The 18,316-nt window shown below is 42.1% G+C and overlaps 2 protein-coding genes across 3 annotated transcripts in view; both read left to right on the top strand.

The window, feature by feature from the left end:
- gpc3 (glypican 3) overlaps positions 1 to 8,024 on the top strand; it is a 137,327-nt gene extending 129,303 nt beyond the window's left edge. The window contains exon 8 of the mRNA XM_042493550.1: positions 6,513 to 8,024. Coding sequence (XP_042349484.1) covers positions 6,513 to 6,688 — 176 coding nt within the window. The 3' untranslated portion in view covers positions 6,689 to 8,024. The remainder of the gene's footprint in view (positions 1 to 6,512) is intronic.
- A 7,278-nt stretch (positions 8,025 to 15,302) lies between these two features.
- Positions 15,303 to 18,316, top strand: part of gpc4 (glypican 4) — a 41,031-nt gene continuing 38,017 nt past the window's right edge. For both annotated transcript variants that reach the window (XM_042493032.1, XM_042493031.1), the window contains exon 1: positions 15,303 to 16,163. In XM_042493032.1, the coding sequence (XP_042348966.1) occupies positions 16,013 to 16,163 (151 nt within the window). In that variant the 5' untranslated portion in view covers positions 15,303 to 16,012. The remainder of the gene's footprint in view (positions 16,164 to 18,316) is intronic.

Below are 18,316 nucleotides of genomic sequence, written 5' to 3'. Positions count from 1 at the left end.
ATTTTTAGCCAGGAGTTATCCATCTGTGTGTCTAATTGTCCCTGCCTGTGTCCACTGTCCTGGCTCCTCCGTAAAGAAGAAATGAAAAAGAAGAAGAGTCGGTCAAATTCAAGTATATGGCTGAACTGTGTACAGTGGTTCCCAGCCATTTTCTTTCAGGGACTCAAAAATAACAGTAGAGAGCAACTGATAAACTGTACAGTTAACCCAAATGTCTAACTGCAGGAAGTTTGTCTTAAATTGGCAATTATGATGAATTTTGAGCAGATTTTTTTCTGTGAATATTGCAACAGAGATGAGTTTTCCTGATTTTGTTGGGTCTTTTTGTGGGAATCAACAATCATACATTTTTTAGGGCTTCATTACTTTTGCTTGGCCATCTTTTCTAATGCAGGACGAGGCTGTTTAGAGTGAAGGCTCTGTGAATATAGCTTGAGTTCAGTTCTTCACTGTGCAGTGTGAGATCTTTTTTTGTATTTTTTGAACATTAATCAAAATTTAAAAAAAAAGACAAGTTCATTTGTTTTTTGTTTCAGAAATCAGTGAGATGCTGAGATAGACCTTCTGTTAATTTTATTTCATTTTTAAAGTTTTCTAACATCAAGAAGGCTTCACGGTGCTCTGGGAAGCTTTGGCGACCCCGGTGTGGTCCAGGTTTGGAACCAGAGGTGATGTAAGAAACACTTAGAGGGCTTTTCATTTGAGAGGAGGACTTTGAAACATAAGGTAGCCGTTATACGCTCAGTCACAGACTTTCATTCACCATAACTTTCAGAGCTGGTGTGAGACGTCCCCAGTGTTGCGGTCCAGCCCAAAAACACACGTAGCCTAAATACATTTAAAAATGCAGAACAGTAAACCGTCACAGCGGAGGGGAGCTGCTTTCTCTGGAGCTGTACCGCTGATCATGTGACACATTCTCCTCTCCTCAGCTGCAGTCACACCTGGTGATGAAAGTCCCCGTGTGAAAGGTGGAGGTTGTCTCCTGCTGCTATCAGAGCCAAGCTCAGATGACAGGGATAGTTTGTGAATCGTCCTCTTGCCGCCATCAAAAGCAGAATTTTGTCATTGTGGATGCACCCGTCATATATTTACTTAAGCTTCAATTAGTGTCTCATTTCCTTCTTCTCTTTATTACGGCAGCGACTCCCATTCTGACATTTTAAGTATTTTAAGTTAAGTATTAGTTAATGGCATCTAAATAAATGTAGGGCTTGTGTCAAGCTGGTGACTTAATCCTCTCTCTCCTCCCTCCAAAACTGCAATATCGACCGCGGATGGCTGGTTAGCTGTTTAGTTTGAACTCCAGGCCTCGGTGAGGAAATTCCTTTTGCAATATTGAATGAGTGCGAGTCTTACGTCTGTAAAGTTTGTTTTCGATGGATATGAATAGATCACTTAACTCCGTACAGCATGGTGCTTTCGGAGATGTGGATGGTGTTGAGGCTGGAGTGGAGTTGGCGTCTTTGCTCTTGTCTGTTTTGCTTTGTTCATGATACAGAGTCTTTTGAAACACTCTTCAATGTGTTCTTCCAGATGATCCAGGTTGCTTGGTGTTATATTTTGATTAGGGTGGAAAGGAGGTGAAAAAATAAAAGAAAAAGGGGCGGTTGGGGGGAGGTTATGCCGGGAGAAAAGTTTGTTTGGTCTGCAGTCTAGCAGCTGGAGGCTGCCATCTTGGATTTCGTGCCGTCTCGAGAGAGTTGTGTTCACAGCTGTTTTTTTGCTGCCATGTTACACTGGTTACAGAAAGTGAAGAATAAAGTAATACAGGACTGTCAGCGTTCACAGCTCTATTTATTTCGAAAGAACAACGCCCAATGGGAAAACGGCAAAGCACACGTCGTCAGTCACTCCAACCAACTGTGCATCTCTCACTCACAGACAGACTTTGGCGTTCATAAGGCGTTCATCGCACGCTGCGGTCCAGCCAGAAAGAAGCTACTTCTGTCTGTTTTCCTCTCTTTGACTCTCACTCTGTCTGTGCTTTGCTACACAGGCACAGGTGTTCATCACTAATGATACCAGGATATTATTAGTCGCAGGCCTGTGTTGGAGTGTCGGGGATCTAAGTTTGCATAGTGTTCAGTCCCTGTTGGGTTGTTTTTAAAGCCTGCAGAACAAGGCCCCTCTGTGGTGCTGCTCATGTCCAAGTGTTTAAACTAGCAGGAGAGACCCATTCCCTCCCCCGGTTTTAGGGATTTTTTTCACAGTCTTTTTTTTTCACTCACATTATTGCCGCTGTAAAGCACACCAACACAATGCTCTCCCACTTAGTCTCCCGCTTTTTCACAAACACACACACAGAGCCTGACGCACACACCCCACTCAATCATCGGCACACAAACACACAAATGTAGACACGCATGCCCCCCCCGCTCCCTCCCTCTGCCCTCCCTCTTATCCACAGTGTGTATAAAAGCTGTATCGAATTGCACCTTGAGCTTAATTGGCTCGGCAGTACAGTGCGCCGCTGTCGACAGTGACAAATCGTTCTTTCAGAGCCCCGAAGAATGTCTGCCCACCGCCATGTCAGAGGACACAGGAGGGGAAAAAAAGTTAATTGTCCCCTGGCTGCTGTTCAAACGATGTCGTAACGGCAAAGAAATTCATAGGAGATGCCGTTTGGAGCTTTATTTATTTGCCTCCTTCCTCTGTTTAAGATGGTGCCTGGCAGCGGAGGGCCCTGTGGGCACCAGGGACACAGGAGGAAGGGCCCCCTTCTCTGTGTTTCTACTCAAGGAAAGCAGGCCAAAGCTTTAGAGGGACTGCTCCCTCTGATCACACACTGCTTCAGATCTGCCACTTCCTCCCGCTGGATCTTTACCACCAGGGAGAGCAGTACAACACATCAGATGAGACAGCTAATTCAATCTGTTATTTTAGGAGCTCAGATGGGTGACAGCGCACATGTGAGAGAAGGAAAGTGTATGTGCGCGTAGCCATCGAGACTGTGTGAGGGCGAGGTATGTCAGAAATGTGTGTGTGTGTGTTTGTGTGCTCTGCATCTGGTCTGACAGGGGGACAGCTCGGCTCATAGTTGGCGTTCCTGCCCACAGAGCTGCTTTATTACTGATATCTTCCTGCACTCTCTCATAACTCAGCCTTCTTATTTCAGTCTCCCTCACAGCTTTCTGCCAGACAAAGCAACACCGAATATGTCTCACACACACACACACACACACACACAGAGGGAGGAAGGGCTCTGCTCAGCGTCAGTAGGAGAACAGCTGTGGATGCAGAGCAGGAAGACAGCAGTATGTCTGAGCAGAGCAGCAGGTGACTATGAAGTCACTGCAGCATACAGAACAGATGGAGAGGAGAGAGAAGGGAGGAGTGAAAAACAGGAGCAACTGAGGATTAATGCAGGATTCAGAGACTTCTTAAAAACTTTTATTTATCTGACTGAGGCTTTTTATGACCCTCTGCCTCATATTTACACAGTGGAAAGCACTGACAGTTAAACCACAGCTGTGTAGTAGCTGAGTCACCAACCCACAGTCCAAGTCAAGTCTCAAGTCAAGTGTTCGAGACCAAGTCTGAGTCGAGTCATCATTACCTCAACCTAAGTCCCGTGTCCCAGTCGTCATCATGCACCTTCAAAGATCTAAAATACAATAAAAGAAGGTTTACGTTAAACAAAAATGACACAGCTGTCACTATTCTGAAGGGAAATTAGGAACCTCTGTGATATTAATTGAATTGTTTAAATAGATTTTTGAACCATCAGACAATTTCAGCAAAGCTCATGGCTACTTAATATGCAGAAAGATGCCATTAAATAGCCACATGCTTTCTTGCTAAATCTGGTGCATTTATGGTTGAGTCATTTCAGAGGCTAACATATCAGATGGATAGCTAGCTAACAAATGCATTTCACTTACTTCTCTGTGTGCAGCAGTGACAGGTGTTTGTGAAGTTCGACATCCCGGCCTCCTCCTCAATCGTGTGTTTCAAGCGAAACATTTAGCGATTCTCTTTTCAGTACTGGATGTTAAATCCGTGAAGGCGAATTGCCGCGATCCAGGGCGCATCTTTCGACTGTGAACAAATAGCCGGGGGACACGTGCAACATGCAGGTAGAGGAATACACACGTGTCCTGCCACTGCAAGAACGTACTGTTACAGACTAGGGACTCAAGTCGGACTTGAGTCCAAGTCCAGGACACCAGTATAACATCACTGACCCACAGTCTGCTGTGAAGTGAACAGCCTCATTGCAGCACATGAGTAATGTACCTGAGGGCTTCTTTACAGTAGCTGTGGAGGTGAAAGTTAAGGATGATAGCCTGGTTGCAGTGGACGGTATAACCTACACAGAGCAGGAGCCCACACCAGTGTCATTTTTTCCACACCTTCCCTGAGGTCATTTAACTATTTTCTCTCAGTCCCACAGAACCTCGCGCAGTGTATGATTAACAACACCGTGAAAACAAAGTGTTATCCACAAAAATAACTAATAGCTGCACGTGGGAGGGATCAGATTCAGTGTCTCCTGACAGCGTTGCCACAGGACTTTGGAGACAGTGTTAAGCCAACTTTTCTGCATACAGGTTTTTGTCTTCCATGTGTATGAGGGATTTTTAGACATCTGTAAGGGTAATATTCAGTCTGAGTATCAACCCAGTCGCCAGGATAAATATTTGAATACTTCGTCTGCAAACCACATTTATGTTACATTTGCATGTTTCATTTGTAGTGGATATGTTGACACTTAATGTATCTTTACGTTTCAATTTTATGTTGTGGCAGCGCGGTGGTTAATATGTGGTTAGGTTTAGGCACAAAAAAACAACAAAAAAACATTTTTGTTGGGTTAGTAAAGCATCATGTTTTGGCTTGAAATACCCAGTTTGGTTGCCAAAAACACAGCTGGAAATGCCCCTGGCTTTGAACAGTGGTCTGCCATTTGGCAAGGTGTCAGGCCACTCACCATCCCCTCCACACACCATTTTTTTTAATCAGTCCTTTACAATATTGGAGGCAATAAATAAAAACATTTCTCTGATTTTTTTCCCCATGATTTTACGATTTTCAGATGTTTCTAGGATTTTAGGACATTTCGAGGTTTTAAGGAAGTTTTTAGGATTTTAGGACATTTCTGAGATTTTATTTATTTAAAGATTTTTTGGGGGCATTTTTGCCTTTATTAGATAGGACAGAGTGATAGCATGAAAGGGGGAGAGAGAGGGGCTGTGGGCATAGGGCTGTGAGCTGGAATTGAACCCACAGCCGCTGCAGTGAGGACACTGCCTTCATATATGGAGCGCCTGCTTTATCCACTGAGCCACCGGATTCCCCATTTATGAGATTTTAGGACGTTTCTGGGATTTTAGTACCTTTCTAGGATTTTAGGACATTTCTATGTTTTTACGACATTTACGGGATTTACGGATGTTTTCAGGGTTTTAGGACATTTCTAGGTTTTGATGACATTTCTAGGATTTTAAGATGTTTCTAGAATTTTAGGACATAATGGGTCTAGCTTGGACCTCCTCCAGGGGGTGCGTGGATCCTCCACTGGCACTTTTTGGGATGAATATGCTCTGTGTTGATGCTGTTTATACTAAAAGTACAAAAACAATTCCCATTGTGAATCACTTGATTCACATGAATTAGAAAATGTTTGGGAGGCCACCCAGCACCCTGTTGGGGGCCAGATTTGGCCCGCAGGCCATAAGTTAACTACCACTGGTTTAAACCTTCACAGGGTTCCCCGTCAGCGCCAAAGTAATAAAAAAAAGACATGAGCTAGCTTGTCACATTTGGAAATCACAGTGCCTGTGGCTGGTATAATAGGTCACATGATCTGGGAGTATCTCCCTCCACAGGACTATAAATCCCTCCCTACTGTCGACAACATGCTGCAGCCACAGCCATCCATCAAATCACAAGTAAATACTCGGCTTTATCGCTCCCTTTCCCCACTTTGTATTCAAAATTGCTTCAGGGATTCAAACTGGAAACATCCTGTTGCAAACTGTAAATAACTCTTACATTTACAAACCTGAGTACTGTAGCATCTGTGGGCTTCTGTCTATTTTAGGACAATAAAAGTTTCTTTTTTTAAAACAATGAAGTTATATTATAGACATACATCAAACTGGTTGTGTGTTTCAGATTCCGAGACATGACCTCATACTGCTTCTAATGTTTTTATTTTTATTTTTTTGTTTTCAGCATCTCGCCACTTAAATCCACATTTCAACACGCACTCTGAGTGAAATATGCGTCTGTGTGATTCAGCATGTGTCTGCAACAACAACATGCGGCATCTGGTTCTATGCGGAGCTTGCGTTTCTCGTTCTCCCGATGTAACATTGTTTTTACAGCTGTGTAAGACATCATGCGAAAAGAGGGCAGCCGTACCACATGTGTTTTTCAGATTTCGCGACTCTGTTTGTTCTAATTGTCTCCATGCTTTTTCCTGTCTCTCCTCATATTTTTCATTCTTTGCCTCCTCTCACTATCTCCCATCCCATCTCCTCCGTCTCCGTCTGCCTCCCTCTCAGACCTCGCTGATAACCTGGCAATGGACGACTTCACCTTCCAGGAACAGCTGCTGACCCCTCGCCTGGCCACAGCAGGGGTCGGAGGTGTCTCCTCACCTGCGGCGCCTCTGTGGAGGAGCTACCTGGTCCCGATGCTCCCTGTGATGCTTTCCCTGCTCCTGCTTTGTCACCACTGACCACTGCACTCCCACCACCTCTTTAACCCCTAGAAGACTTTGAGAAATTGGACAAACTTTTTCTTAAAGTCCTGTCTCATCAGAGGACGCATGAACAACAAAAAAATGCCACATTTCTCTTTATCTGTTTCAGCAAGAACCTGTTTTGTTTTATTTAAAATCGCTGGATGTTCTTAACAAACCCATTAAAGAACACCAGATAAACCCATGGCATTGTGTAAATAACAAACTTGCCCTCTGGTTCACTCCCTCTCGCCTCCTGCGTCCTCCACGGTTTCACACTGACTTCTGTATAATAACAAAGTGACGGCGTCATGACACAGCTCAGTCATGGACCTGCAAGTGTTGAGCTACGTTGAGAAAAAAAAAACAACAGACCTTTTAAAAAAAGCTCCCAGTCTGCAACAAGTTATTGTCCAAAGACAGAAGTTGGAATAAGAAGAAAACTTTTGCTGCTCTCTTCCATGGCAGTGAATGATGTCCTGCCAGGCCTGGGCTTCAGCTGGGGAGCTGTTGTGCGCTCCTTGTCCTCAGAGGCTGAGGTTAAACCTTTATTTAAACATGCACTGTACCTTAAATGCCCCGTTACTGCTTAAACGTCCCTCTTCCTCTCTCATCGTTTGTGTCGTAGAGATAGCGAAGTTATTTCAGACTGGTTGCCTCAAGTGTTCACACTCTCACTGTCAGTGTTTGCTTTATTTTTGAACACTGATGATTTTCTTTCTTTTCTTTTTTTTTTTTAGCAAAACAGCCCTACAATTTTTAAAAAATGATGTTCAAGGGCTACCATAAGAGCCTAAATCTCTAAATCAGCCTGACAGTTGTACAGATGTATGTTTTTCTGTGTTGGTGCCATGTTTACAAAAAAAAATGTTGATTTGATATATTTTATGGCATATTTCACCAGAATATGTGGTTTGTTGATTGAGTTGTTGGCTGAACTTTTTAGCGCATTCTTTAGCACTATGGGTGAAGCGAGGACTAATGTGAAATATGTGTAAAAAAATATGTGTAAATTACTTTTGTAATGTCGGTTTGCATCAAGCTCATACACTCTCCAATTCTGGCCTACGTTTATATTTCATTATTTGATCTTTTTATGTTTTGTTTAAACCAGAAGTTAGATTTTTTTATTGTTTGTTTAGTTTGGTTTGTGTGGTTAAAACTGGAGCTCCCTTGTTTAGACTGGAGGACGTGATGGATGTTTGGACAGACGTTAATTAAAAGCTGAAAGTGTATCTGTTGCTGCCACCCAGCTGACTTCACAGCTGTGAGTGGAGACTCACACCACACTCCATGCTTTTCTCATTTCTCAGTTTGTGGATCCTCGATTCCTTTCCTCGCCTCCTCCCCTCGTGTCTCAGTCTGTCCTACCTGAGATGCAAGCGTAGGAGGCAAGGAAGAGACATGAGAAGGGCGGAGTGAAGGGGTCGAGGCATTTAACAAAATGAGACATGTGCTTCGGAGCTGTCATTTTAAAGCAACATCACTTTAATATGAGATGTGGTACAGCTGTATCATCTGCTCTGTTGCCTCTGCCAAATAGACTTCCGCAGAGAACACATGTGCATCCTCACTCACAGTTGCTCCAGGAAGCCCCCTCCCCGCTCTTCAATCCTCGAGATGCACTTCAGGAATTGAGACACTAATCAAGATGGCGCCCTGAGATCCATTTCTGGGTCATAGGCCGAAGGGAGGAGAGCCCTATTCATCCAACATTAGCTATATCTGCTTATGCTGCGTTCCACTGTACTAGGAACTTAGGAAATAAATGACCTTGGAAAAGTGCATTGGACTGGCCATTCAAGTCAAGATTTGAAATCAGAAACTCGGGCAAGATCCATGTAGAGTCGGTCAAATTGACGTTACAGCAATATGGCAGTGCACACAGTGAATGGTGAGCAGATTCACCTGTTCGTCAATTTTGACTTTTATTTCGTTTTTTTGTGTTGTGAAATGTGCTCTAAAGACTTTGTAGTGGCATTTCCATTCAGTTGATTTGTGTTTGAAAGAAGTCTCCGCGAGCATGTAGTAGCCTACTAGCCTACTCCTCCTGTCTCTGTTAGCGACCTGCATCAATGAATTTTCATGCTGCCAAAATTGGAGTCGGAAAAAAAAGACACGGAGTTATCGACTTTCCGATTTGCGATGGAACGCAGCATTACTGAGGGTCGTGGGTGGTCAGGAGCCACTCCCAGCTGACACTGGGGCGAGAGGCAGGGCGGACAGTTCATTGGCACAAAGCACAGGTGTAGCTGATAACCAGGGATGCACAGAATCTGCAGAATTCCAAATACAGATATTCAGATATTTTATATTAAAAAAAACCACATTGTTTCCTTTAATAAATATTGTCTATCACATAACAATGAAAAAAACAAAACAACAACAACAAAAAAAGCATCCCAATATATTCTGCAGTTTTTCCATTCTGTATCACCACTGAAATTTGGAAAAAAATCTTTAGATTCTGATTGCTTGTATTTTGGTCAGCTTATAACAATAACCATGGATCTGTTCCATTCAGGTTTGCAGTAAGTCGCCTCAGTGAGCCTGCACGCTGAGTACAAAGGGCCTCACGCGGAAACACCTAAACTCTAATTAATTCAAATTAATGAAAGTTATTAGTTACACCTGTGTTTGTCTGGCCAACGTCAGACTTGTGATTAGAGGCTAATGAAAATGAATGTCCACTAACATGTTGATTTTTTTCTTTTTTTTCAGTTAAATGTGTAAATGAGGAAAGTACAATGTATAATAAACCAAACATGTTTTACTGTTTTCTTACCATGTAATCATACAGTGATAATGAAAATGTGTACTATTCTGCAGATTTGCTTTTGTCATAAATACAGTCATAAAAATGGTGATTGCAAACGTATTTCTCATATTTAAATTTATATTGATGTCCGTTTAAAATTTAAAAAGCAATTCAACAGAAAAAAATCCCAGAAGACTTGTTTAAAATCTTAATGTGATAATATGATAAGTTTAATCTCACTATTAAAGATCAATGATAAACAATATACTGTAATTTTACAACTAAATAAGCAAAAATCCAAGATTAAATCTGGAAAAACAAAGCTAATCTGCAAAACTGCACGGAAGTCAGATTTCATTTTGTGACGACATGAGAAAACAATCCTACAAGTGTCATCAGACTTTGTTTCAAATAATGTTAAATCCCAATTGGTGAATATTAGTATTTGACTTCCCCTTCTTCCAAAAAGAGCTCCAAGCACTTTAAACCAGTGAGAAAAGCAGACAACAAGAAAAAGACAGAAAAAGTGTGATGTAAAATAACCAAAACTGTTCGAGCTTTGGCCAAAATGTTTGTGTTGATGTATCGCTCGCACGGCGATTTTAAGACCTTTAAAGGAAACATTCACCTCCAACCATCTTACCACTGTGCACGTCTCATTTGTGACCACACCCAACTGTGATGCAGCATTGCACACACCTGCAGCGCTCACTGGCAGCACAGGCAGGATTTTCACCCTGGGTCTGAAAAATGAACTTCCAGTGCATTCTGGGTCCTTTCAGTTGTTTATCTTTCTCTTGTGTTACAGGACAAACACAGGATGTGAGGTCATGTGAAGGTAAGCGACGCAGAGATCAATATCAGAAACACATTCAGTCACCGCTAAATGTCTGATTTTGGTGTCAGTTCCTTTGAATCGAAGACTCTTCTTAGACTTTGCACAGCTTTCGTCAGTCAGGGAGTGATCCACTGTGCAAACAACAGATGCCAATGTGTTCACCAACAGCAGCCGCAGGACACCGGATTACAGCGCAGCACGTTGTAGGTTAGAAGTAGAAGTAGAAGCCAAAAAACTATTATAAACTTTATCTTGCCGACTACTCTCTGCTCTTAAATACTGTGTAATCCATAGTAACAGTAATTGGAAAAGGTCAGATTTTCCTGTTTCTGTTTTTTTTTCCTTTGGGGCTTTCTGTCTAAATTCTGCGATAACATTAAAAGTTGAACACTCCATAAATTTAACCGAGATAAAACAACAGTCATTGCAACTACATTTCAGAACCTCACGGGATGTGTCATTAACAAAATATTTATCTTTGTTAAAATGATGAAGTGTTCCTTCTCCAGAAGATACCCGTTAAAGGCTCTTATGTGTGCAGTTTTTATGTTGCCATAAAATCTTTTTTTATTATTACTGATGTAATATTCTTTAGTTTGGAGACCAATGAGAGACCCCTGTTAACTCTTTGAACCCTGGAGCAACATCACCTTTCTTGTGCTGCTTTCAGACACCTTTCACGAGTATTTAAACCTTTGAACCCTGAGATAATTACTTAAGCTCAGGGTTCAAAAACATAGGGGAAAAAGGCGATGAGCAACTAGATTTTTCACAAAATGCAAGACATTAGTAAAATTAGAAAATTATTTTTAGAAAGCTAGGGAAATGTCTAGGGAAAAAAAGAAAAAAGCTTGGGAAACACTTTAAATTCAGAATTCTGTAACAGAATTATATCTATTTTTAAACACTATTGTTTGGCTTGTTTGATTGTTTTTATTCTTCTTTTTTTTTTTTTTTTTTTTACAATTTTTTGGGTAATTTCTTTTGTACTTTTTACTAATTTCTTGCTTATTTTTGGGTCCTTTCTTCTTCCGTTTCTCATTGCCTTCTTGCCTTGTTTTCGAAAGAAATCAAGCCAATTTGCTCAGGTTTCAAGGGGTTAAGTATTTTTCGGGTGGAATTTTCTTTTAAGTGCGAGTAAAAATAAGAGAGAAAATGGATGGCATGCTGCAGGGGTTATGAATAGGACACACAATGTTGCAAGTATATATGTTACTTTATGTGCTTTTCGCCCTCTGATCCACTTCAAAGCCCTTCATGAATCATATAATTTATGTTCCTCTGGAGCGTGCTGGTAGTTCTCTGAAGCCTCAAAGCAGCATGTGAATCATGTGTGTTATTCTCTGGATCTGTATTTCTCACTCCCAGCAGATGATGAACCACTCTGGGCATAAGATCGGCCTCTCTCTGCGGGGTTTCCTCTACAACCAACCCCATTAGTTTCACCCCTGGAGTCACCTTAACCAGGTAACAGACGCTCACCCACAGCTCCACAATGAAACGAGGTTCATTAGTCCTAATTGTTTGTGTTTTGTCTCCCTCCTCAAAGTCTGTCTACTCGCTTAACAAGGCCAGTCACTCACAGCTCCACACATAACACGCCTGTCACTACAAACGCACTTCAAAAATCCTGTCTCTGTGTCCCGGCGCTCTGCTGTAACTTTTCACACCCACGCACCCTCCGCTCCCCAGATGCAGATAAAAACGCCATTGTTATCCAGCTGTGCTTTTCTCCCCTCAACTGGATTGCAGCTTTTAAGATGGAAAAGAGAGGCTGATCATTAGGAGATGAGCAAACGCTGGCTGCAGAGAGAGCAGCAGCTCACCCAGGATGGGGGGGTGTTGTACTCTGAATGCTAATGTGAGGCTGGAGAAAGGGCAAACAGGCCCATTGAAATGCAGAGTTCACGTGTTTTCTTAGGGTAATATTGGGGCAATGTTGGAATTGCGAGCATTATGAGAGTGAAAGGTCAATTTGATGTTAGTCAGCAGGAACAGCGAGAATAGCTGACTATCAGGAATTGTTGCATTTTCTGCCTGAGTGATTGACTCCCTATGAATATGTATTTCAGCACTATTTCATGGTCACACAAAGATGTTTGGGCTTGGGTACCTTCACGAGCCCGAGGGGTCATCAAGCGGTGCATATGAATTAAAATAACAATATAATTCAGGTGCTTGTGTATGGGCTCCCCAAGTCCAGTCCAATTTTTACCAAGCTGGATGCTGAAATTCCTGCGCCGGAGAGAAAAGCCTGAGACATGTCACGTCGTTCAAAGCTCATTCATGTCTAATTACCATGGCACTGGACCATTTTCTTACCTTTTGTTGGGCTATTGAGAGGAGCGCCGGGCCCACGCTCTCCCATGCACACAGATCCAGCATCCTCCTCCTGCTCCTCAGCAACCGCTGGCTTCCCCTGCAGCAGCCGCAGTCACACAGAATGAATGGAGCCGCCTGAGGAATGTGGACACAAAAGGAGGAATGTCATTTTGCTGAGTGCCCCCCCCCCACCCCACACACACACACACACACACACACACACACACCAAACCAATTGACGTGTGCGCACACACACAGAAGCACCCCACAAGTCCAGGCATGTTTAAACGCAGGGGGTAAAAAGTCTTATTTTTAAATTAGGGGACAAGAATGGGTGCAACATTTGTGTACTTAATCAATTTTTTTGTCCCATGTTTGCGACTTAATTAGAAAAAAAATGGCTTTTTATTTAGAGCGCTTAAAGTTTGAGGGAGGAAAGCTGTAATGTTGATTTTGAGAGGGCGGCAGTTAACTTCTGGCATTTCATTGATTTAACTGATTGTCTTATCGGTGGAAAATAGACTTTAATTGCTTTTTCCACTGTTACGAGAAGAAACGGGTTGCATGAAGGGCAAAGGCCAGACACAGAAATTTAACAAACTGTTGCCGAGAATAGGAAAAAGCAAACCTGTGTGGAAAAAAATGTAACAGAAATATGAGTGAAGGAGACAGTAGATATTCTTAGCAAAGAGAGGACGGGCGAGGATAAGAGGGATTTTACGAATCTGCTGAACAGATGGCATTTTAAAAATATTGAAAAATAACATTTCTCAACACATGCAGATACACATTTGACAATATGAGTTTTAGGATGAAATTATTCAGCCTGAACGTTTGTAATGAAGGGATTTGTTGCAGTTTTTGCTTGATCTCACTGTTTATCTGTAAAGCATGTGCTGGTGCTTTCACACAAGCTGTGATGCATTTAACAGACGTTTCTGAGTTTTTGGATTATTTCAAATGCACACAACAGCAAGATTCTCACATGGTTTATGTTTCAATAAAACAAATGTATTGTGCTTTATTTCCCTGTGATCGTTCTGCTCAGCAAGATTAATAATTCATTTTAAGATTCTTATAATATTTTCATTATCTCTGTCCACTTGCACAGCTCTGCCAGCAGACTGTTTACTGTAGTTTACATCACTGGCCGCACTGTGACAGGCAGCTGCACATTTGAGACATGACTGCCCCGTTGCTAACAGCACACAGCCTGACCTGTGTTTGTGTAAGGAACAGGCCTGTAATTTGGACTCCATGGTTACTGTAACACTAGCCAGGTTTTAATCTGAGGGTTTTAAACAAACTAAGATGTATTGGATTATAAAGGCTGAACAGAAATAACACATTTGGAGAAAATGTGTCTTTGCTGTCATGTGTTTTCTTGGTGTGTAAATCACTGTCATGCAATAAACAAAACACATTTGAAAAGCAGTTTGTCTAAAATATAATGTTGCACCACCATGGATGGATTACTGCACGGGGGCCCAAAGAGTCACCCTCCCCACGGCCCTCACCTGTAACATGACACGCAAATGAACAAGTATTGATCAGGAAATGACTCAAAATGACCTCAAAGAGAAGCAAAAAGACCAAGAGAGGCAAAGAAACTGCAAAGAGGCATAAAATAACAAACAAAAAAAGTTGGGAAAACAAGACAACAAAAAATGACAGCAGGAGACATAAAACAACTACAGAGAGACTCAAACTGATTGCAAAAATGTCAAAAACACCCACAGAGAGACAGAAAATGACTACAAAGAGACACAAAACAACCACAAGGTGACATAAAACAACCACAAAGAGACGGAAACTGATTGAAAATTATTTGGAATAGAACCACAGACAAAAAATGACCACAAAGAGACACTAAAAAACCACAAACACACACAAAATAACTGCAAAAATTTGAAAAACAACCGCAGATGCAAACTGACTACAAAGACACAAATTTCGACAAGGAGAGACAAAATGGCTGAAAAGAAACATTTAACAACTAGACAACAAGAGACACAAGATGACAACAAGGAGATAAAAATTACTACAAAGTGACAAAATGACCAAGAATGTCACAAAATTAGGCACGATTACAGAAAGACATTACCACAAAAAAGACACAAAACCACAAAATGACTATAAGGAGAAACAAACCATTGCAAATCGTGCGTGTCCTGCTCCACGCAGGAGAGGTGGTGGGGCCCTCTGCATATCTGTGCCCAAGGCCTCATTGTTTTATAATCTGCCCATGTGCACCATAATGACTTTAATTTAAAAAATTTCCATCATGAACAAAATTTACAAAAGTAAGTGGGTTTCAACATGGGGGTTGGGGCCCTTAATGGTTCATGGGTTATTTCTAAGGAGTCCACAAGACAGAAAACACTTTTTCTTTGCTAATTATGTCAGTTATTTCACATTTGGGCAGACCTTGAGTACAATGGATGTTTATCTCTGTGGTTATCTCCAGTGTGACAGTGAAAACAGATAAGAAAGCCCTCTCAAATCCAGGTCAAATGAAGGTCTGCAATTAAAAAGATTTGTGGTTTTGGAGAGGTTTTGGTTACCTACTGTTTCCTCTCCTTGTGTCATGTGGATCAGTACTAAGTCTTCATGTTATGCCACAGTGTAGCTCCACCCTCAGAGCTCCACTCCTGATTTTCAAGACTGGTTTCCACTCGTCTAGACGTTGCAGGCAGAGAGAGAGAGGGATCCTGGGTTTCAAGTCCCTGCTCCATGCTCCACCCCTGGTGTTCCTGTTTTCCAGGTCTTTGTCCCCGGAACTTGCACTCACTCCTGGGTGTCCACTAGGGTTTTCTGCTCGCATCTGGATCCCAGTACGACCAACACACAGTCCAGAGTGCTGTCCTACAGAAACCACGGCCTCCCCAAGTCTGGAAAGAAAGCAAGAAAAGAAAGGAAGAAAGAAGAAAAAACACCTTCCCGGCAACTTTCCCACCGTCTCCTCTCCTCCCGTGCTGGTTTACACTTTCGTCGAAGCAGCAGTGTGACTCTGAGATTCTTGCCTGCAGTCAAAAACTTTTTTTTACATGTTTTAAAACAGTTGCTTTGTCGCTTTTTCGTGCTTTTTCCATCGAGTCTGGAACTCGACATTTATCACACACACCCGTGCTTGTAAGCGGACGACGTTTGGGCAGAGTTTGAGGTTATTTTCGGTGTTTTTTTCCTGCCGGAGAGTAGTTTCAGAGGTGGCCCGAGAGCTGCTGCTGTGAATGAAGTATCTGTTGAGCTGAAGAAGTCTCCATGAGGAAACTCAGCGTGGGAGTCGCTCAAACTTTGTCCTAACTTACACAAACCTGAGCGATAATATATACATATCAAATCATTTTTTAAATACTTTCCCCCCCCCGTGCTGGTAACTGTAGCTGTTTTGTGCTGACACAAAATGAAGACGCTGTTGGTGTTGTGTGTGGTTTGCACGCTGGTTGTGTTGTCGCTGGCTGCGGAGCAAAAGTTGAAAAACTGCAACGACGTCCGCGCGGCTTACAGCTCCAAAGGCTTTAACGTCAACGACGTGCCCAACAAAGGAGTCAACGGTGAGTTTAACACAGTTTCTAACCTAAAATACATGAGTCCGGAGCAGTGGTTCTCAAAGTGGGGGCCGGGGACCCCCCTGTAGGTCCCGGAGAGGTCCCCTGGTGGTCCTGAAGCTACCTAATGAGAACTTTTTAAGGGACATTGCAAAGGTCATTGAAATTCATTCACAGGTTTTTGCTGTAACGTTGTTATTGTCTTGAATACAGAGGCCACAGTAAGGTATTTGAAGCCATAACTCACTTTAAATGGTTTTCCTGGTGCTTTTCTTCTAAAATGTGGTAAAGTTAAAGAGTCATTGACATGAAAAAGTATAAAAGACCCTAAGACAAACAGTTAAACTGTCACTTTTGCACAGGGACATTTTGTGCTTCTGTCAAAGTCTGTATGGAAACCCTGTTAATATCACCGACATGGGACTTTTTTTATGTGTTAAAGGAGCAGTGTGGAGGACAGGGCTGTCCAGACCTTTTTTTTTTTGAATGGGGCCCAGATTAGATCATGTGAAAACACCTGGGGGGATATTAATAAGAAAATCAGATACAAATGACATAAACACAAAAAAGTTTAATCTTTAAGTGAAGAAATATTCAACTTTCTGCCCCTCCTGAAAGCTGCAGCCCTCACTGTTGATTTGACTTTTTTTGGCCATGTCTGTTACCCTGCAGGAAATATATGGTGTCAGTTGACTGGTGTTTTGCTTGTTTACCATCTGTTTATAAAAAACAGATACACTTTACCTATGTAGTCTCCTCTTAGTGCACATCTACAAACTATGATTGTCCTGCTATCGTGAGATGAATGAAAATAAATGCAAAGTGATCTTACTTGATCAACCAATGTTGTGCTAATCGTTTAGCAGCCTATATTTTGAAAGACAAGCCGAGGGCCATTTAAAATCGAGGGCCATGATTGGCCCCTGGGCCCTTCTTTGGTCCCAGCTGATGAAGGATTTAGTGGCATAGCAGTGAGAGTTGCAGATTGCAAGCAGTATAAACTTCTCCTTTGTTGCAACTGTGAGCTCCCGGTTAGAAATCCCTCAGCTTTTACGGCTCAGGAGGTTTTAACTGGGAGCCGAGTTATTCATAGAGGTTTCTTCCTTTTAAAAATAAACAGACCCGGTGACTTAAACAGGAAAAACATTGAAAAAAGGCAGTTTCATGTAAAAAGATCAGTGTTTCTTTGATGGTTTTAAAGTTGCCATAGACGGTACGTGGGACAAGCACCTACTAATGTGTGCTCACCGTTTTCCTCAAGGAGCTTAAGATCCAGATGTTCAGGAGGTTTTTGAGGTCTCTTCTTCTTTAAAAGAAATGGACCTGATGACCTAAACCAGTAAAAAAAATGTAATAAAGCAGTTTCATTTTACAGATAGGTCAGTACTTTTACTTGATGTTAGAAAAAGTTTAATCATTGTGTTCGTTCAACTAAAACTTGACTTAAAATATACACCAAACATGTTAGTCTGACTGAACTCAAAGTCGGACTAACACACCTAGATAACAGCAGTTGGGGGTGGATTTATTCCCTCATGTGCTTAAACTAGACCTGAACTGGCCTATGCGCTGTGCACATGCTCCATAGTCCCTGTACGCGGTTTCGACCTGGAAGTTGAACTGCATAGATTCGTAGAAGGAAGCTGGGAAAAACAAATGAAGGGAAGAAAACTAAGTAAGACAAAAGTACCAAGTAGAGCACAGAGTATTGAATGTGAAGCGCAGAAAAGATCCATGTTTTCACCATTCGACATACAACCCGTCTGTTGCTTGCTAGCTTGTTTGGTATGTGATATAATAGGTTAACTGAAGATGGTCCAATAGCAACCAGCTGAAAGAAGGCACATCGCCACCTACTGTGGCAGAGTCAGACGCACTTCGGTAAATATAGCGATTCTCCCCTGGTGCATGTATACTGGGACAAGGACAGAAGACCAGTTAAATGGCCTAATTGAGCTAGAACAGAAGCTCAACTTGACCGTGCACGTAAATGTACTGAGTGTTTTTCCGACGCTGTTGTGCTTTCTGTAGAGGGGCTGCTAACCACTGTGGCCCTTGAGAATGGCCCTATCTAAAGCCAGTGTTAAGTTTGTCTGTTCTGGGCTACTGTAGAAACATGGCGAACTCTTGAGGATGATTATCTTCCAATTGTAGATATT

Source organism: Plectropomus leopardus, chromosome 9 (assembly GCF_008729295.1).
Source record: "Plectropomus leopardus isolate mb chromosome 9, YSFRI_Pleo_2.0, whole genome shotgun sequence".
NCBI classification, from domain to species: Eukaryota; Metazoa; Chordata; class Actinopteri; order Perciformes; family Serranidae; genus Plectropomus; species Plectropomus leopardus.
This window is presented reverse-complemented; position numbering and strand designations above follow the sequence as displayed.